Source organism: Adiantum capillus-veneris, chromosome 3 (assembly GCF_014529385.1).
Source record: "Adiantum capillus-veneris isolate H3 chromosome 3, ASM1452938v2, whole genome shotgun sequence".
Classification (NCBI taxonomy): domain Eukaryota; kingdom Viridiplantae; phylum Streptophyta; class Polypodiopsida; order Polypodiales; family Pteridaceae; genus Adiantum; species Adiantum capillus-veneris.
In genome coordinates this window covers 144,551,665-144,569,822 of record NC_140933.1, presented here as the reverse complement: position 1 = coordinate 144,569,822, position 18,158 = coordinate 144,551,665, and the positions used below count along the sequence as shown (strand labels likewise).

The following is an 18,158-nucleotide window of genomic DNA, read 5'->3' as shown; positions in this document are numbered from 1 at the left end:
TCCACTAAATTTATCTCCTTTTTGTTATGTGCATTTAAATCAATAAGTTTATTCTATGTAAAGCAGAAAGTCTTCTACTACTAAAGAGAAAGAAATTCTTTTGATTTTACATTCTGACAAAAGCTGACTGCTTGTTGTTTCTTGGAATCTTACTCTCCCTTTTGCATTTTAGAGAGGTTTTCTTTTGAGTGAAGAGTGAGTGACACATGGAGGGTCTCTCCTTCCTTGAAAAATTTAAGCTGCATTATAAAGAGTATAGAAGTTTACTCATCTTTACGCATTCAAATACAAACCTGCATGACAAGCAAAAAAATTTGTGCAAGGGTTGGCAAGCATGACACCTACACACAAACAAAAGGAACACATGATACCCATGCATGATTCACACATACAAAAAAGTGCATTTATTTCCGTTTTTGAGGTTGATTGTTCCATACACATGAAGCATTAGTGTTAGACGAATGTATATTTATGCGCACAACGAAGATAGCCACACTAGATTCATACGCACAAAAGACAAAAACTTGTAAAATTGTGCATGCAATGAAAAAAAAAACCCACTGCATTCCAAAGACAACCTTGCCAATGTGCATACAAAACATAATGTTGTGAGCGGCATAGAGAGAGAGAGAGAGAGAGAGAGAGAGAGAGAGAGAGAGAGACAAAACCGTCAAGAAAATTTGTGCCAAAACAACATTTGCTATTTTAGAGGAACAAGTGATTCGTCATAATATAGTGGCAAACATAGAGCTCATTACCGTATCTACGTTGTTCAGAGAAATATTGGATGAGACATGCAAGGCCCCTTGACACGTCCACACGTCAATAAATTGGACTCTTCCTCTTAATCATGGATAATATAACTATCAAAAATTGAGAGGGAATTGGAAGAGCCAATCTATTGCAATGGGCACACTTTCTACCACCATGGGAAGGCCCCATGAGAGGGAGCGTTTTGAAAGTCATACGGACAATGGTAATAAGCCAATGAGTCTTGATCCCTAAGCGTACAGCTATTTCAGTGTGAATTGGGAGAACCAACCTACAATATTTGGAAAGGAATTTTGAGAGCCCATCTATCGTATTGTCTACCGTATTGGAAGAGAAAACTAACAAAAAGAGTCTACACACTTGGAATATTCAGGCTTTCTCCCCTTCTTCATGCATACACCCATGAAAAATCTGTTCTTGACATCATAGAGAGAATCCATGAGAGAAGATGTTTTGAAAGATATACAAAAAATGCTAAGAGACCTTCAAGAAGTCTCACAAGAGTCTTCAACTCCAATTGTGTCACTTCATAGCTAATTCATCCACTGATGGCTATTAGATTTAATACATATTATTGAAAGAAGAAAATGGATGATGCAATGAAAGGATGCAATGAAAGGAAAGGTTTGTTGTTTCTATAAAATGGATCTATCTGATGAGCCTTGAATTCATGTGCACTCTATCTTCTTCATTGGGGTGTACTACTCCAATCAATATTGTGATGTATTGAGGGTATTTTATGCTTGCATTTGGAAGTAAATAAAATGAAAACCTTCATTACCTTAGGTACAATAATCCAATCAATATAGTAAATATAGTATAAATTGGGGGATATTTCATGCTTGCATTTGATAGTAAATAAAATGAAAAAACTTATGCACTTATTATGAACTTGGTGTTTTCTCTCTTGCTTGGCAGAAGCATTAATGAGGATAAGGGACACATGCCTTTGTGTTCGTGAATCTCCAAGTTATTCCTCCCATATGTGTGCACATCGAAAGGTTGCACGAAACTATCATCGCCAGCTTGCTATACAACGTACGGCATACTTGCCAAGTGATACCTTGCCATCCTCGACAAATGACCATGGTCATGGTAAGAGTCCCTCCACGAATGTGGAGGGTTGTGTCAATGGTGATGTTTTTGTTCCACAACCCCCTCTGCAAACGGTCATGCAAGGACAAGGACGAAGACAACACACTCTTTTGTGTTTGGATGCAACAAGAAGATATCATCGACAACATGCAAGGCAACGCACCTCCAACATAAGAGAGCAACGCCATCAACATGATGGTCACTTCTGCCCTCTCATAGGCACTCAAAATGAGGAGCAAGCCCCTTATGTTCATGACACATCACTTGGAGGCATTGCTTGCATTTTACATGCCTATCCCTACATACAAGGGGTTCACCCTTCCATGCTTCCATTGACACATGTCTCATTGCATACAGATTATACAAGAACTATGTCCTCCTCCTGTGGGTTTTGCGGTGTACGTCTTTGGCCATGTGAAATGAAGAATGAACATATGCCATCTACATGAAGATATTGTTGCAAAGGTGGGAAAGTACCCCTCTTTGCTCTTGCAGGACCACCATATGTATTGGAGAGGCTACTCAATAATAGTGATGCTATGAGCAGGTCTTTCAGAAAAAACATCAGGAGTTACAACAATGTGATGGCATTTGCATCTCTTGGAGCTACCATTAATGAGACATTGATGGGTAGATCTGCTGCATATTGCTTCTGTGTACATGGCGGTCTGTATCATCGGATTGGTTCTTTGTTGCCACATGAAGCAGGGGTGCCAAAATTTGCACATATGTATGTATATGATACTGAGCACGAGGTTCAAAATCGTATGTCTTCCTTGGATGGTTTGGATTTTTCCACTCTTGAAGCATTGTCAATGATGATGCGATCATGTAATCCATATGCGAATGCCTTCTACAATGTTGGTAGAATGTTGCGTGATAGCCCTGGTGTGGAGATCAAAATGACAATTTGTGAGAATATAAATACTTTCAGGCAGTACTCAATACCTGTTGGCAATGAGGTTGCTGCCATTATGCTAGGTCAAGGGGAAGTACAAACAACTGGCCATCGAGACATTGTGATACATTGTCAAGATGGAAGGTTGCAGAGGATTTCAAATCTACACAGGTTGTACATGCCACTGCTTTATGTTCTTCTGTTTCCATGGGGAGAAGATGGGTGGCATGTCAAGATTCCTTATGCTAATGTGCATGGCCCTTTGTATGCCTTGGTTGGTCGACAGTGTGTCACTCAACGAGAGTATTATGCATATCGGCTACAAGTTCGTGCTGCTACAGAATCATGCTTGCTTCGCGGGGGTTGTTTATTTCAGCAATTTATGGTCGATGCATATTGTGCCATCGAGGAGTGTCTCCTTGCATGGGTTCGTAGAAATCAGAAGACGTTGAGGGCAGAATTGTATGCAGGCTTGGCTGACATGGTGCATTTGTCTGAGAGTGATGTTGTTATTGGATGGTCTGTGGGTCGAAGAATTGTCTTACCCTCATCTTTTATAATCGGTCCTCGTCACATGTAATCGTATCAAGATGCAATGGCAATTGTCCGTGCAAAGGGAAAGCCATACCTATTTATCACATTCACATGTAACCCTAAATGGCCAGAAGTAAATGAGGCATTGCTTTCGAGACAGGTTTCCGTCGATCGACCGAAGATAACCACCAGGATTTTCTTCCTAAAACAGTCGAGCATGATGAAGTACATCTTGAAGAAAGATATTTTTGGGAAAGTGGTGGCTTACATGTCTGTCGTAGAGTTCCAAAAGAGAGGCTTGCCACATTCTCATACATTATTGATTCTAGATCCTTGATGTAAGCCTCAATCAGTATTTGACTACGACAAGATGGTTTATGCAGAGCTACCAGATAAAAATCGATTTCCAATGTTGCATGATATCATAGTTAGTTGTAACATTCATGGCCCATGTGGTGGGTTCAATAGTTCATCACCTTGCATGGTTGATGGGCATTGTATCAAAAAATATCCACGTCCATTTTGTGAGCAAACAAGCATGTATAATAATGGCTACCCCATTTATGCACGACGAAACAATGGCTTCACCGCCAAGGTTAGGGGTTCTACTATCGATAACCGATGGGTTGTGCCATATAATCCTGTTTTGTCAACACTATTTAATGCACATATCAATGTTGAGGTATGATCTACAATTTCAGCTGTCAAGTATGTCTACAAGTACATCTACAAGGGGCATGACAGGGCAACTGTAAGATTCCATACGTCAGTACAGGATACAGAAAGGGAGAACGTTGATGAGATAAACATGTATACAGATGGTCGCTATGTATCCGCATCTGAGGCTTGCTGGAGAATTTTTGAATTCCCTTTGCACAAAGATGCCCCAGTTGTCCAGAGATTGAGCATGCATGTTCCAGGTGGTCAAATGGTGACATTTCAAGATAATGACAGCCTTAATGATGTCTTGCAAAGAGAGGGTGCAGAGAAGACCACTTTGAAAGAGTGGTTCACATGTAACTTGGAGAATCCTAATGCAAACGAAACTTTGTACATTTATTTTCCTCGAAAGTGGGTGTGGAATTCTGGTTCCAAAAAATGAACGAAGAGATGTCGTGGGTACCCTATTGGGCGGATGTATTTTGTGCAGCCCTCTGCAGGTGAACGATATTATGTCCATTTTCTTTTGACTATTTGTAAAGGATGCAAATCGTTTGAGGATTTGCGTACTGTAAATGGCGTATTGTTCCCAACATTCAAGGCAGCATGCATTGCAAGAGGTATCTTGGAGGATGATGGGGAATGGTTTGGCTTCATGGAGGAAGCTTGCAGTACACATACAGGCTTGAGACATTTGTTTGTGACCATTCTATTGTTTTGTGAGCCCTCCTCCCCTCATCTCTTATGGGAAAGGTTTCGACATTTTTTGTCTGAGGACTATCAGCACATATTGAAGTCAAGATACGAGTCCTTGGATGGATGTGCACAAGTTGCTGAAGGATATGCGTTGAGAGATTTGCATAACATTCTTGGTACATTTGGGCAAAGTTTAACTGAATATCCTGGAATTCCAATGCCTGATGAGCGCTTTGTGACACGTGATGAAAACAACTTGCTTTTCCAAGAACAATGCTTTGATACCACACAAGAGCTATCTATGTCACATGCAATGGAGCGGACTCTAAATGAAGATCAAAGGATTGCTTTTGACACAGTTTTGCATGGACTGACTGTTGATGGTGGGGCTACTTTTTTCCTAGATGGGCCTGCAGGGACTGGAAAAACTTATTGGTACAACTGTTTGTTGTCACGCATACGTGCAGAAGGAGGAGTTGCATTAGCCACAACGTCTTCTGGGATTTCAGCATTGCTACTACGGAATGGACGCACTGCACATTCCAGGTTCAAGATACCCTTGGAGCTCGATAATTGTAGCACATGCAATATCCCTGTTCACGTTCAACTTGCTAAACTACTTAGACTATGCAAGTTGATTGTGTGGGATGAAGCACCTATGATGCATCGATATGACTTTGAGGCTTTGGACAAGTCTTTGCAAGATATCATGTGCTCAAGAAGGCCATTCGGTGGAAAAGTGTTACTTCTTGGGGGAGATTTTAGGCAAATCTTAAAAGTGGTGTTCAAGGGAGCACTTGCAGACATTGTTGATGCTACACTTTGTCGATCACACTTATGGAATCATGTGAAGATCCTTAAATTGACACATAACATGCGTGTGGGAGATGGTGATGTTGCAAATTCTGCCTATAGAGAATGGCTATGGATGTAGGAAATGGGACTTTGACAAGTGATGATGAACAAAAGATGGTAATTCCCCGTCACATGGTGCTTTCTTCATCTTCACTAGATGTATTGATAGGTTGCATTTATTTAGAATTGGATCAAGATGTGGGACATGCAGAATACTTCAAAGAGCGAGCAATCCTTGCTCCCAAAAACTCAGATGTTGATATTCTCAATGCTAAGGCCCTGTATGCAATGAAAGGTGATGTTGTGCAATACTTTAGTGCTGACTCTGTGGTGGAAAGTTCGATGCAAGATTCATTCTTATACTTTGTGGAGTTTTTAAATGGGATAAACATGGGTGGTGGATTTCCAGCACATTGCTTGGAGTTAAAGATAAACGCCCCAATAATTCTATTGCAAAACCTTAACCCAAGTCGAGGTCTATGCAATGGGACACGCTTGGTGTGCAAGGCATTTCACAGTAGAGTTTTAGAGGCAGAAGTTATTACAGGTACATGGATTGGGACCAGGGTTTTCATCCCTCGAATATGTTTTGTGCATTTTGTCACCGATTTACCATTTGTTCTTAGACGAAGACAGTTTCCAGTTAGATTGGCTTTTCGTATGACGATAAATAAGTCACAGGGCCAAAGCATTGCCGTATTGGGCCTATACTTGGTGACACTGGTCTTCACTCATGGACAACTGTATGTTGCATTGTCATGTGCACGTTCAGCTCTACTGGAGTGAAGATTCTCCTACGTGACATTGACGTGAATGAAGCAACTGCAATAACAACAAACATTGTGTACCATGAGATATTAAACAATGCCGTATGAAGGCTTCAATCCTTCTTATCATTGTCTTCCTCTTTGTGTATTTTTCAACCCATAAAATATTTCATGAAGTAATTTTCTACTTCTCTCCATAACATATACTAAACTATGTCATGTGAAGGTTTTTGTTCCTTCCTCTATATAGATCATGGATCAGGTTTCTTATATCTCCGAGGTGTCCTTTTTGTTAAATGTAGAAGTTCATCCACATCCTGGTATGCTTTTGTCCACCATTAAGGCATTATGTGGAGACTTATTGTGTTCCTTTTGAGACCTTGATATTCTTTTTGTTTAAGCAGAGCCACATTTTTGGTGCACACCTTTGCTGCATGAAAAAATTGTTAGGACCATCCGCAAGCACTACAAGACCAGGTGTGTGCGCATGAAATCAGGAATTATCTTGGCATAAAGTAAGATTCATGGATTCTTTTCGTTTCTTTTTGTGTTGTGGACCTTAGGAAGTTGCCACCTATCGATATTTTTACATTGCGTATTTTGGCGTACTCCTCCGACATTGAGTACGGTGTCTACTCGGTAAGGAAGGAGTGTGTGTCTTCCCAAGATGAAGATGACGCTCAGTGGTTTGCGAGATATGAAGGATACTCCATTCCCAATGATTGGGAGTACCTCCAGAGTTCTAGGTTCTCTGAGTTGATCTACCAAATCTACTTGCCTAAACAACTTGCATGTTTGGCAGTTCCATACATAGCTGCAATAACTGGTACCTGTTAATTACTAGATTGTATTATTTTTAAAAAAATCTCCCTTTTTCACTACTTTTGTTTGTTAATCCAGGAGATAATCAACCTTGGGATGGAAAAACAATCCTTAATTTAGGAATGAAGAAACTCCAAGCCAATTGCCAATTGCATGATGAAGCGAGCTACGTTGATAGTGCCCCTTAGATCATTTGTGGCACTTTAGTGCCCTTGAATGATTTTGTTTCTATGACAAACATATCAACAACTTTGCCATGTTTGTGATCCATTTTAAGCAATGTTCTTTGAATATCTAGATACATTTCTGAATGTCTTGATGCTTATTATGACTTTTCTAAATCTATGCAATAGAGTTTTTGACTTGGAATTTGAGTTCGAGGGATCCAAGATATTAGATTCATATCTTAGAGATTTTTGTTTGAGCACAATAGTCCTCACATTTTTGAGAGGATAGGTTGCTATGGTGTGTGTGTGTGTGTGTGTGTGTGTGTGTGTGTGTGTGTGAGAGAGAGAGAGAGAGAGAGAGAGAGAGGTGCGATGAGGAAGAGAGAAAAATCATGCATGCTACTAGGAAGTGTGAGAAAAATCTAAGAACAAATGGCAAATAGTCTTTTCCTGAACTTGCATCTCTTAAGATTTGTATAGATTATGTTTTTTTGGTAAGATAAGATGCTATGTTTGTAATATTGTGCAAGGGATTGCCTCCTTCGTGGTATTTAACACATAATCTAGCTTTATATGCATTGTGATGTACTTTTTAATGGTACAACTATGGAAAACACTAATAACAATGCCATTGTTAAGACCGAGTCAGATGGTATCGAGTCCACTCCTCCAAGGTTTGCCAATGTTCGAGTGGCAAAGAAAATTCTCAATGTGTGGGATCCCCTTCTGTTGATCCTGTGGTAAATGGTGGGAACGACCAACTCATGGTTGCATTATGGGACTTCTTTGCCCGTAGTGAGTCCAGGCAGTTGGACTTTGAAAGGCACTTGGAAGCACTTTTAAAGGTGGCTCACCAAGCCAACGGCCAACAAATTGTAGAACTTTACAATGAGGTGCGTCTATGTGCACAACGCTGCAATGGCGGAGTGACCCACGTTGAGGAGATCTAACTCGACATGCTGGTGCGCATGGAGCAAAAATTTGAATCAATGAAAAACTCAAACATGCCCAATAGGGAAATCGGAATCCAAATTGATGCACTTAAGGACCAAGTCCTTGCTCTAGAAGGAGAGGTGACACGGCTCAAGGGCCACCTAAATCGATTGAATGCGTTGATGACAAAGATGGCTCGAGCTTCTAATGCCGGTGCCATATAGCACCTTCAACCTTGGATACTAAAAATAATTGAAGCACGTACTTCTGTGTCATAATTGGATTCACTGTCTTGATGTACTAAAGCATACCTTGCTTTGAACTACGTTGGTAGGGTAAATTAATGAACATGTTGTTTCGTTTGGTTTTATGCTTGTGTTGCTTGATCTACATTGCATGAAGCCATAGATTATACTTAAATTAAGTTTTGAGACCTTGGTTGAGATTGATATTCGTGTCAAAACAATATGAAGTACTACATTTGTGGCTTGGGGACATAAGGTAGCATGTCGCTAGAAAAGAGGTTTCAGTCACTACAACTAAGTAGGAATTGTCTTGCTCCTTTAGATTTGGTTCACTTTTTGCACTCTCAAATAATAGGGAGGCACTTTTTAGACCCCATTATTAGTTTGACGTAATGACCATTGTAGACAACTTCAGACTGGGGTCATGCACATCAAACCACTTCAACTAGATGTTTTATTGTATTAATGCATATGCACATGCCTCAAGTTTGTTTTCGTTTTGCAAACAACAAACTTCCTCCTATGAAACCCTTTGATTTGAAAATTAGGGACCATTTGGCCCCTGTTATGATGTGTATCCACCAAGGATGTATAATGTAGACCTTGTGGAAGGTTCAAACAAGATGGTAGAGTTTGTGGGATTTCATTTGCAAAACGGGTCGTCGATGTATGATGTAGAAAATTTGGACATTATTATAGTTATTATATAGTGCCAGTTGAAACTCCACCAAAGCATCATTTGCCACTAATTATTTTGTTTGTTTCCTAAGAGTTTTGACGTTTTCCATGGAGTGGACAATGTAAATTATGAATAAAATCTTTCTGTGTTTGAAGGTTTATTGGTATTGCATTTGGAGTTATATCATTTCAAAAAAGACATCAAAATCTCAACACTAAGTGTTGCCTTCTATTTTAAGTTGTTACATATGTGTGATATTTTTCATGTTTTCTCATGTCATTATGTGGGAATGTTGAAATTTTATGGCTTATGTATACATAAACGAGTAGATTTATGTAACAACTATGCTACATGTCTATGAGCGATCGAGAGCTAAGATTTTGACACATATTTAAGAGTTGTAGTGGTATTAATAGTGTGCTCTTTTGGTTCACACGAGCATATGGTTCACATACTATAGTTAGCATGTTGATTCAATTCTCTATACACTTCGATGGTCATGAAAAGTTGATTTTATGATGTTTCTTGGATGGGGTTGAAATGTTCTATTTATAGATGCCACGTCAAAGAAGGCATTGGAGACTATCTACATTTAGCTGGATGCTTCATCATTCACCATTTCATATCTATGGTAACATCTAAGTATATCCTTTGTAAAATTTTCAGGTTGGTATTCAAACTGACAATTTTCTCATGTAGATCCACCTGGTTGGAGAGGCCCACTCACTACGCACGATGTAGTACATATTGTTGAGAGCTTTGAAGTTGTTAGGTAAGGAACATCAATGAAGCACAATGCTTACTAATGTTTTGGTTGGTTATTAAACTTATTGTACTTAACCTGTTGGCTTGCAGGAATCACTATTATCGTGATAACATTTTAATGGAAGTACATGAGTTTTTTGGTGGACTACAAGGATACTTTCAAATCAGTGTGTCTTTGAATCATAGTGTAGGTTCAGCTCGCATACGGGTTCCCGAGCTCGGAGATCACTTGCCGGCCAATGCAAAATACTCTTATAGGGATAGGTTTGAAAATTGGAGGATCATATTGTACACTCTACATGAGGGCCGTCATCATTTTAGGAGCATTTGTTGTGTGGGCCCATGGGTTCTACGGGTACCAAATACAACATCCCGAAGGTTTTCGTTTTGAAGTTGCAACTGTTTTGTTAGTTAAAATTTAGTGGCTTTCAAAAAACTTTTTCTTTAGAGACAAATATTATGTTATGCTTGGAAAGACTACTTATGATAATGGAAGTGGATTGTTGTTTTTCTTTTAGTTTCCCTCTCCCTCCCTCTCTCCCTCTCTCTCTCTCTCTATAAAGTTAAAAAAATCATGTTCTTCTTCTCCTCTCTCTCTCTCTCTCTCTCTCTCCCTCCCAAGCATGCAGTCTTTTAAGTTTATGTTCTATAGTTGTTACATTCATTCAATTCTCTATGCACTTTCTATTGTCGCACAAAGTCGATGTGATTTAGGTTGATACCATAAGGCATGTAAAATCTTATTGCACATAAATAAAGAATTTAAGGTATGGTTGTCACTACCTTGAGTTGGATGCATAAAGAATACTGACACATGTTATCCCTTTGAAAAAAGGGGGAGGGGGGCTACCCAAAATTGAATGATACTCCTTGACCGCAGCAACGCGCGGGTCACATACTAGTTCTCTTTAAGGCTGAATGGCCGATTGCCATTTGGCAATCAGCCTTTCTTCTTAAGGCTGTTTAAGCAAGCAGCTAACATTATTAATTAACCAAAAATCTAAGCATATTGTCAATTGTCAAACATTTAGTCCATTTTTTCATTTGGGTAGCAACATTAAGGTTTTCTAATCGACCCAAAATTGATGCAATCCTTACAAGGAAGACCATGATAAAAGTCTTGTAGCAAATTAATTATTGAGTTTTTGATTGTTTCAATAAAATAGGCGAAGGGTTAGGTCAGCATTCTAAAACAACTAAAATGAAAATGACCGTTGACTTAGTCTACCGTGCTAGGTATTGAAGGGCTCCCTATTCTTTCAAACAACAATCACAATCACTTGGGAAATGGTACCCTTCTATCTATTCTATATATGACTATACTATTAGGTCTCCCCAATCTCGGTATATCTATACTATATATGAAGCAGCTTAAAATTTTCAAGCAAGGAGAAGGCATTACGTGTCACATATACGATCACTTCAAAGAAAACTTTGCAAAATGTTTTATTTCTCTGAACCTTGGAACATCTGAACCATTTGAGCTTTCAATTTGACAAGTTAAAAAAAAGGGATTGACTTTACTTTTTCTTTTAAAGCATACTTTATTTATCCTTGTGTGAAAGCCAAATTTGGGTGGCTCAACTTTGCTTTTCAAATGCCAATGGCCATAAAAATTGAAAATTTAAAGAATTGTTCGTATATGCACTATCAAAATTTTAGTGGTTTACTTCAAGGAAAACTTGGATTCTAGCTGGCATTTTGTAATTTTAGACCATTTAAAATATACTAAAGCCTACTTTTTATCTAGCACCAGACTCGAACAGCCTCAAAATGAAAGCACGTGTGTGTGTGTGTGTGTGTGTGTGTGTGTGTGTGTGTGTGTGTGTGTGTGTGTGTGTGTGTGTGTGTGTGTGTGTGTGTGTTGGGCGGGGGGGACTCAAAGGCGGCACCAAATCTTTTCTCATGATCAAAATAATTTAAAGTTAATAAGGGGCACACTGAAAACTCTTTTGAAGAATTGATGGTATTTATACTAAAATTTACAGAATTTTGTTGGTTTTCTTCAAGGTAAGCTTGTAATCCTCGGTGGGAGGTCACTATATGTAAAACCTATATCACGTGTGTTCAAGCACTATTTATAAAATCCTTAGGTGTGAATTTCTCACCAATAAAAGGGAGCATTTTTTTATTCATTTTATAATTTATTTTTTTAAGAATAGTTTTTCAACACCCTTTTGTATGTAAAATTGTGAAAAAAGTATATAATAAAATAATCCACAACGTTGAATTCACGTGATAGGTATTTTTTAATTGTCGTGACCCCCTTGAGTTAGAATCTATCTTGGATTTTACAATTTAAGATGGTTAAAAACATAATAAACCTTGGTTTTTTGTGAACACTGATTTTGAATAGCCCCAAACTAGAAGGGGATGATAGACGTAGAAAAGTTTCATGCTTGGTACATCCAAGATTACTCTCCCCATCCCGAGGACATGCTTTGCGAAGAGAGGAGGGAAGTACCTATTGAGAATGTTTTAGATCCTCACTTGCAACACTAACATGAGAGAGAGAGAGAGAGAGAGAGAGAGAGAGAGAGAGAGAGAGAGAGAGAGGAGCCCTGGAAGCATAACACTGCTCGATGAAGGATGACTCTATTTTTCCTCTTGAAGACAATTTGAAGCGTGGCTCTAATTTTCCTTTTGAATGCTTTAAAGAAACCCCCCTTTTCTTTCTACACAAATCCACGGAGAGCTCTCAAATTTGAAGGGAAACTCTATTTTGATATTTTATCACTTTTAATATCTATAGCAATACTCAGAAGGGTTAATAAATTAAAACCACCACCAATAAATAAGCCTCATGCCAAGAAATTGCCATTGCCATGAGGAAAAAACACAACTGACCATACCAGTTCACAAGGCTATCTACAAGGAAGCGTAACCCATAACTAGGTATATGTATTGGTGCCATCACACGGCCATCTCATCACATTGAGGAACATTGTGCCCATATAAACATGGACCATGAACCATACAAAGCAAAAGAAGAAGAAGTCCTGAGAATAGCACATGCTAAGCTGTCCATGATTCCACACGTCAGATAATGCTGAGCAAAAACCTTGTGATTGGCACCTAAATGAATAGCTATTCTACTAACTTTGAGAACGTGCACACTACATGTTACAACTTCACCCAAAGAGGCAAAGTCAGATGGTCTCGCAGTCAAGATGGCACCACCTGTGCCTCATATGGGACAACATAAGCATGTGGCATGTGAGGTCTCAAATAGGGCTTTCCAAAAACATTTTTCCTAATAGAAATAATTTGCTAGGCTTGCTAAAAAAAATTGTACTCGAAGTAAAGAAGGACACAATTAAAACTTTGGTTTTTATGCCAAAATTTGAGAAATTACTGCTAAAACTTGCAAAACATTTCCAATTTTTTTAAAGGCAAGCTTGCAAATTAGCCAAGATTTTTCAATTTTAGTTTATTAAAAATATAGTAAACCTTGGATTACAACAAAAATTGGAAATATATAAAGGCATAATAAAAGATCTTTTGTTTTTAAGTCAAAATTTGAAGAATTGATAATATTTACATTAAAACTTGGAAAATTTTGCCAATTTTCTTGAAGGCAAGCTTGGAATATAGCCCAAAATTTGTAAGTTTATCCAGTTGCAAATACACTAAACCCCGGTTTTTTGTAAACATGGGCCTCAAATAACCCCAAAATGGAAGGGCGTGATGGATGTAGAAGAGTTGGAAGCTCAATACATCCACTGTAACTCTCTTACCACCCTAATGATTGTATGTGACAAAAGGAGGCGTGCACCTATCAAAATTTTGTTACATCATGACGTAGGGCACCGACATGAGAGAGAGAGAGAGAGAGAGAGAGAGAGAGAGAGAGAGAGAGAGAGAGAGAGAGAGAGAGAGTTCCCAACAACCTGGTAGCCAACCAAAAGCAATGACATATTATTTCAAGAAAAAGGGAGTCAATTCTAAGATAATAAATGCTTCATCTACTTATATTATTTTTCCTAATTGGTGATTTAATAAATAAGGACACAAATAAAACTCTTCTAGCTTTTAGGTGAAAATTTGAAGAACTGTCAAATTTTTTTTATAGCAAAACTCACAATTGTGAGTAGATTATATTGAACAACCCAAAAAATTACAAGGTCTTGTCATGCTCTTGTTGAGCCATGACATCATCCAGGGACTATAATTACATCGGCTATTAGGGCAGCCACCCCTACCAACCCACCCCCTCCTCCTTGACACACAAGGTCCATAATCTTGTCCTTCTGAGATCTTTTATTTATTCCTGGCCAAGATTTTCCCCCGACCTAGGCATTCCATCTGCTGAAAACAAGGCACAAGTAGTCCTAGACCAATCCTTGGAGTGTTGCTTGCACTCGAGCATCCAAATTAGCACTTTACTTTCTTGAATAATATCTGCAAAGCTTGCCACCTCAAAACCTCCTTCAAACACACGGTGATTCCTTGTTTGCCATACATTATGTAAGAAGAAGTATTTGACGATTTGAGTGCTGACAAGGAGGGTAGGGCTATCTGAATTCTTACCTCCAAGGAATAGGTCAGTCTTGAAAAAACTAATTTTCCATGTTCTTTGGACCCACTTGCATATTTTCCCTGCGAGGCCTTTGATAGTTGGGCTATCCATGAATAGGTGGCCCAGATCTTCACTAGCCATCCTGCACCCCAAGCATCGATCTGACCCAACCCCTCTATCTTGAATCTTCACCCCCGTCAAAAGAGCACCCCAAATAACCTTCCATAAAAAAACCTTCATGTGTTGAGGAATCTTTGGCTTCCATATGTTCTCCATTGCTTGCTCCCACCTTTCCTCCGGTCATTGTTTTTTCCATATCTTGTTAAGGGGGCTAGACCAATTCTTCTTATGCATCATTGTCTGATAAATGCTTTTAGGATGCGGTTTCCAAAAGAGATTGCTTTCGAACCATTTCCAGGCATTCCAGTCAAACTCCGAATCACAGATTGGCATCCCTAAATTGTCAAGCTCTTTCATCACTTTGTGGACAAGCAAAACCTCCAAGCTATTAAGTTGGTACTGGGTAACCAGAAGGTCAATGGTTTTCCAACTCTCGTCGCCACTATCCCAAAAGTGCACAAGTCGCTTCAGACCCTTATGATTCAGTTTCCTAGCTGTCTCAATCCAATAGGCAGTTTGTGGTGGAGCTACAACTTTAGAAAACCAGAGGGACCAATGCAAAATGGAGTTCTTAAAGTACCTAGTTTCTTCCCCCCAATTTAAGACTCCTGCTGCTCTATTGCATTTTCTTATCAGTTCTCATGAGCTGCCCCCCAGTCTTAAGGTAAACCCCTCTGGGGCTAACAGTTTGTCATAAACCTTGGCACCCCTCTCCATTGTCAATTTTCTTAAAGGCAAGCTTGGAATGTAGCCATGTCTTTCAATTTTAGCAGGTTAAAAATACAATAACCCCTTCTTTTGTAAACACGGGTCTCAAATAGACCCAAAATGGAAGGATATGAGAGGCACTAAAAACTTGGATGTACAGTACATCCTCGGTTACTCTTTTTCCACATCAAGCACAAGCTGTGCACAAAGAGGAAAGTGGACCTATCAAACATCTATTACACTCTCGCATGGGACATTGGCATGAGAGAGAGAGAGAGAGAGAGAGAGTTTTCCTAACATGTTGGCAACCCTCCATAAGCAATTACATATTGTTTTTTAAAAAGGGGAGTCAATTCTACGATATGAAATGCTTAATCTACTTATATTGTTCTTCCTAATTGAAGTAATATAATAAATAAGGGCAAAAATAAAACTCTTCCAATTTTTAGTTTAAAACAAGAAGAATTGTCAGTAACATTGATACTTGAAGAATTGTCAGTATTTACATTTACACTTGCAAAATTTATTGATTTTCTTCAAGGCAAGCTTGGAATGTAGCCCAAGTTTTATAATTTTAGCCGGTTGAAGGTACATTAAACTCTGTTTCTTTTTGTAAACACAAGTTTCAAAAATACCCAAAATGGAAGGGCACAAGAGACACTAAAAAGATGCACGCTCAATACATCCACTCTCTCACAACCTTCAGCACAAGCTATGCACAAAGAGGAGAGGTGCACCTTATGAAAAATTTGTTACTCCCTCCTCTCCCTTTGCCAGGACATGCCGCATGTGTGTGTTCCATGTAACTCACTCCAATTGCTTCAGGCCAATGCATGCGCGCAAGAGAGACTTGGTCATTTGCTCATCCAAACCTGGTCAACATTTTTTCTCCACTCCTCCATTCAATCATCAAGTGTTGAAAAAAAGGGTTTAATGTATTTTTAAATGACTAAAATTGTTGAAGGGCCTCCTCTCATTACATAAGGAGAGAGAGAGAGAGAGAGAGAGAGAGAGAGAGAGAGAGAGACAGAGAGAGAGAGAGAGATCATACACTGAAGCAGACATAAGGAGCTTTGCGTTGGAGATTGGGAGGTGGCGGAGACTGTCTTTCTACACACAAGAATTGGTGATGACCATTCCTATCATAACAACTAGGCAGGACAGCTTGCATTGAGTGGTGGAGTGAGTGAGGCGACTCCAAGGGAGTGAAATTAGGGACCACATGGATCAACACATCTCGAGGAGGACTAGAGAGGTCAGCATCCCTCCTTTTAATGTGAAAGCAGCTAGCATCATACTATTATCGGCACGCGAGTGTCGTTTTCAAACCTGGCGTCCTGACAGCCTCAGAGAAAGCAGCCCCCATTTTGCTCATTTTCTCATCCAAAGTTGGTCAATATTTCTTCTTCACTCATCCTTTCAATCATTGTCCACATAAAAGCCAAGGTTTAATGTATTTTAAACCGGCTAAAATTATAAAACCTCGACCAGATTCTTGAGATGCAAACTACTCCATTCCTACACATGTCAGGTTAGCAACCATGTATAAAAGGGGAAAGTATTCTCCCTCCTTTCCCTTTGCCAAGACGTGCCGCATGTGTGTGTTCCATGTAGCTCACTCCAATTGCTTCAGGCCAATGCATGCGCGCAAGAGAGAGACTTGGTCATTTGCTCATCCAAACTTGGTCAACATTTCTTCTCCACTCCTCCATTCAATCATTGTTTGTTAAAAAAAAGGGTTTAATGTATTTTTAAGTGACTAAAATTGTTGAAGGCACCCTTCCATTACATAAGGGGAGAGAGAGAGAGAGAAAGAGAGAGAATCATGCGATTTCTGTCAATGCCATCTGACTTTGTGTAGGGGGGGGGGAAGAGAGAGAGAGAGAGAGAGAGAGAGAGAGAGAGAGAGAGAGAGAGAGAGAAATCATACATTGAAGCAGACAAATGGTGCTTTGCGTTGGAGATAGGGAGGTGGAAGAGACTGTCTTTCTACGCACAAGAATTGATGATGACCATTCCTATCATAACAACTAGGCAGGACGGCTTGCATTGAGTGGTGGAAGGGATTGAGGCGACTCCAGGGGACTGAACTTAGGGACCACATAGATCAACACATCTCGAGGAGGACTGGAGAGGTCAACATCCCGCCTTTTAGTGTGAAAGCAGCTAGCATCATACTATTTTCGGAGCGCCACTGTCGTTTTCAAACCTGGCGTCCTAACAGCCTCAGAGAAAGCAGCCCCCATTTTGCTCATTTTCTCATCCAAAGCTGGTCAATATTTCTTCTTCACTCATCCGTTCAATCATTGACCACATAAAAGCCAAGGTTTAATGTATTTTTAACCGTCTAAAATTATATAAAATCTCAAGTAGATTCTTGAGATGCAAACTACTCAATTCCTACACATGTCAGGTTAGCAACCATATATAAAGGGGGAAAGGATTCTCCTTCCCCTCCCTTTGCCAGGACGTGCCGCACGTGTGTGTTCCATGTAGCTCACTCCAATTGCTTCAGGCCAATGCATGTGCGCAAGAGAGAGACTTGGTCATTTGCTCATCCAAACTTGGTCAACATTTCTTCTCCACTCCTCCATTCAATCATTTTTTGTTAAAAAAAAGGGTTTAATGTATTTTTAAATGACTAAAATTGTAAAATCTTGACCAGATTCTTGAGACGCAAACTGCTAAATTTTTACACATGTCAAGTTAGCAACTATATATAAAGGGGGATAATATTCCCCCTTCCCCCCTACCCGGACATGTGTTGCATGCTCATGCTGCTGCAGGCAAGTATTCCCTGTAGCCTGACGACACAGATGACACAGTGCACACATGAGAGAGAGAGAGAGAGAGAGAGAGAGAGAGAGAGAGAGAGAGAGAGAGATGTGATGCTATGTTGCTGCCAAAACCAGTGGTGCCACTAG

At 39.5% G+C, this 18,158-nt stretch overlaps 2 protein-coding genes across 2 annotated transcripts; both read left to right on the top strand.

Annotated features, from left to right (window-relative positions):
* Positions 1-3,836: 3,836 nt before the first annotated feature.
* Positions 3,837-5,588, top strand: LOC147461856 (uncharacterized). Its single transcript, XM_086506560.1, has 3 exons — positions 3,837-3,980; positions 4,074-4,373; positions 4,449-5,588. Exons 1-3 carry the CDS (start codon positions 3,837-3,839, stop codon positions 5,586-5,588), a joined length of 1,584 nt encoding a protein of 527 aa, XP_086362686.1.
* A 53-nt stretch (positions 5,589-5,641) lies between these two features.
* On the top strand, positions 5,642-6,295 carry LOC147461855 (uncharacterized). The gene has a single exon (XM_086506553.1). It carries the CDS (start codon positions 5,642-5,644, stop codon positions 6,293-6,295), a length of 654 nt encoding a protein of 217 aa, XP_086362679.1.
* Positions 6,296-18,158: the final 11,863 nt, after the last annotated feature.

What these genes read in the sequence shown, in the direction of transcription:
- LOC147461856 (XM_086506560.1), top strand. Translation starts at nt 3,837, where the DNA reads ATGTATAATAATGGCTACCCCATTTATGCACGACGAAACAATGGCTTC. An exon ending in ATGCACATATCAATGTTGAG is followed by an intron (nt 3,981 to 4,073) that starts GTATGATCTACA and finishes ACGTCAGTACAG; the next exon opens with GATACAGAAAGGGAGAACGT. An exon ending in TTTATTTTCCTCGAAAGTGG is followed by an intron (nt 4,374 to 4,448) that starts GTGTGGAATTCT and finishes TATTTTGTGCAG; the next exon opens with CCCTCTGCAGGTGAACGATA.
- LOC147461855 (XM_086506553.1), top strand. Translation starts at nt 5,642, where the DNA reads ATGGTGCTTTCTTCATCTTCACTAGATGTATTGATAGGTTGCATTTAT.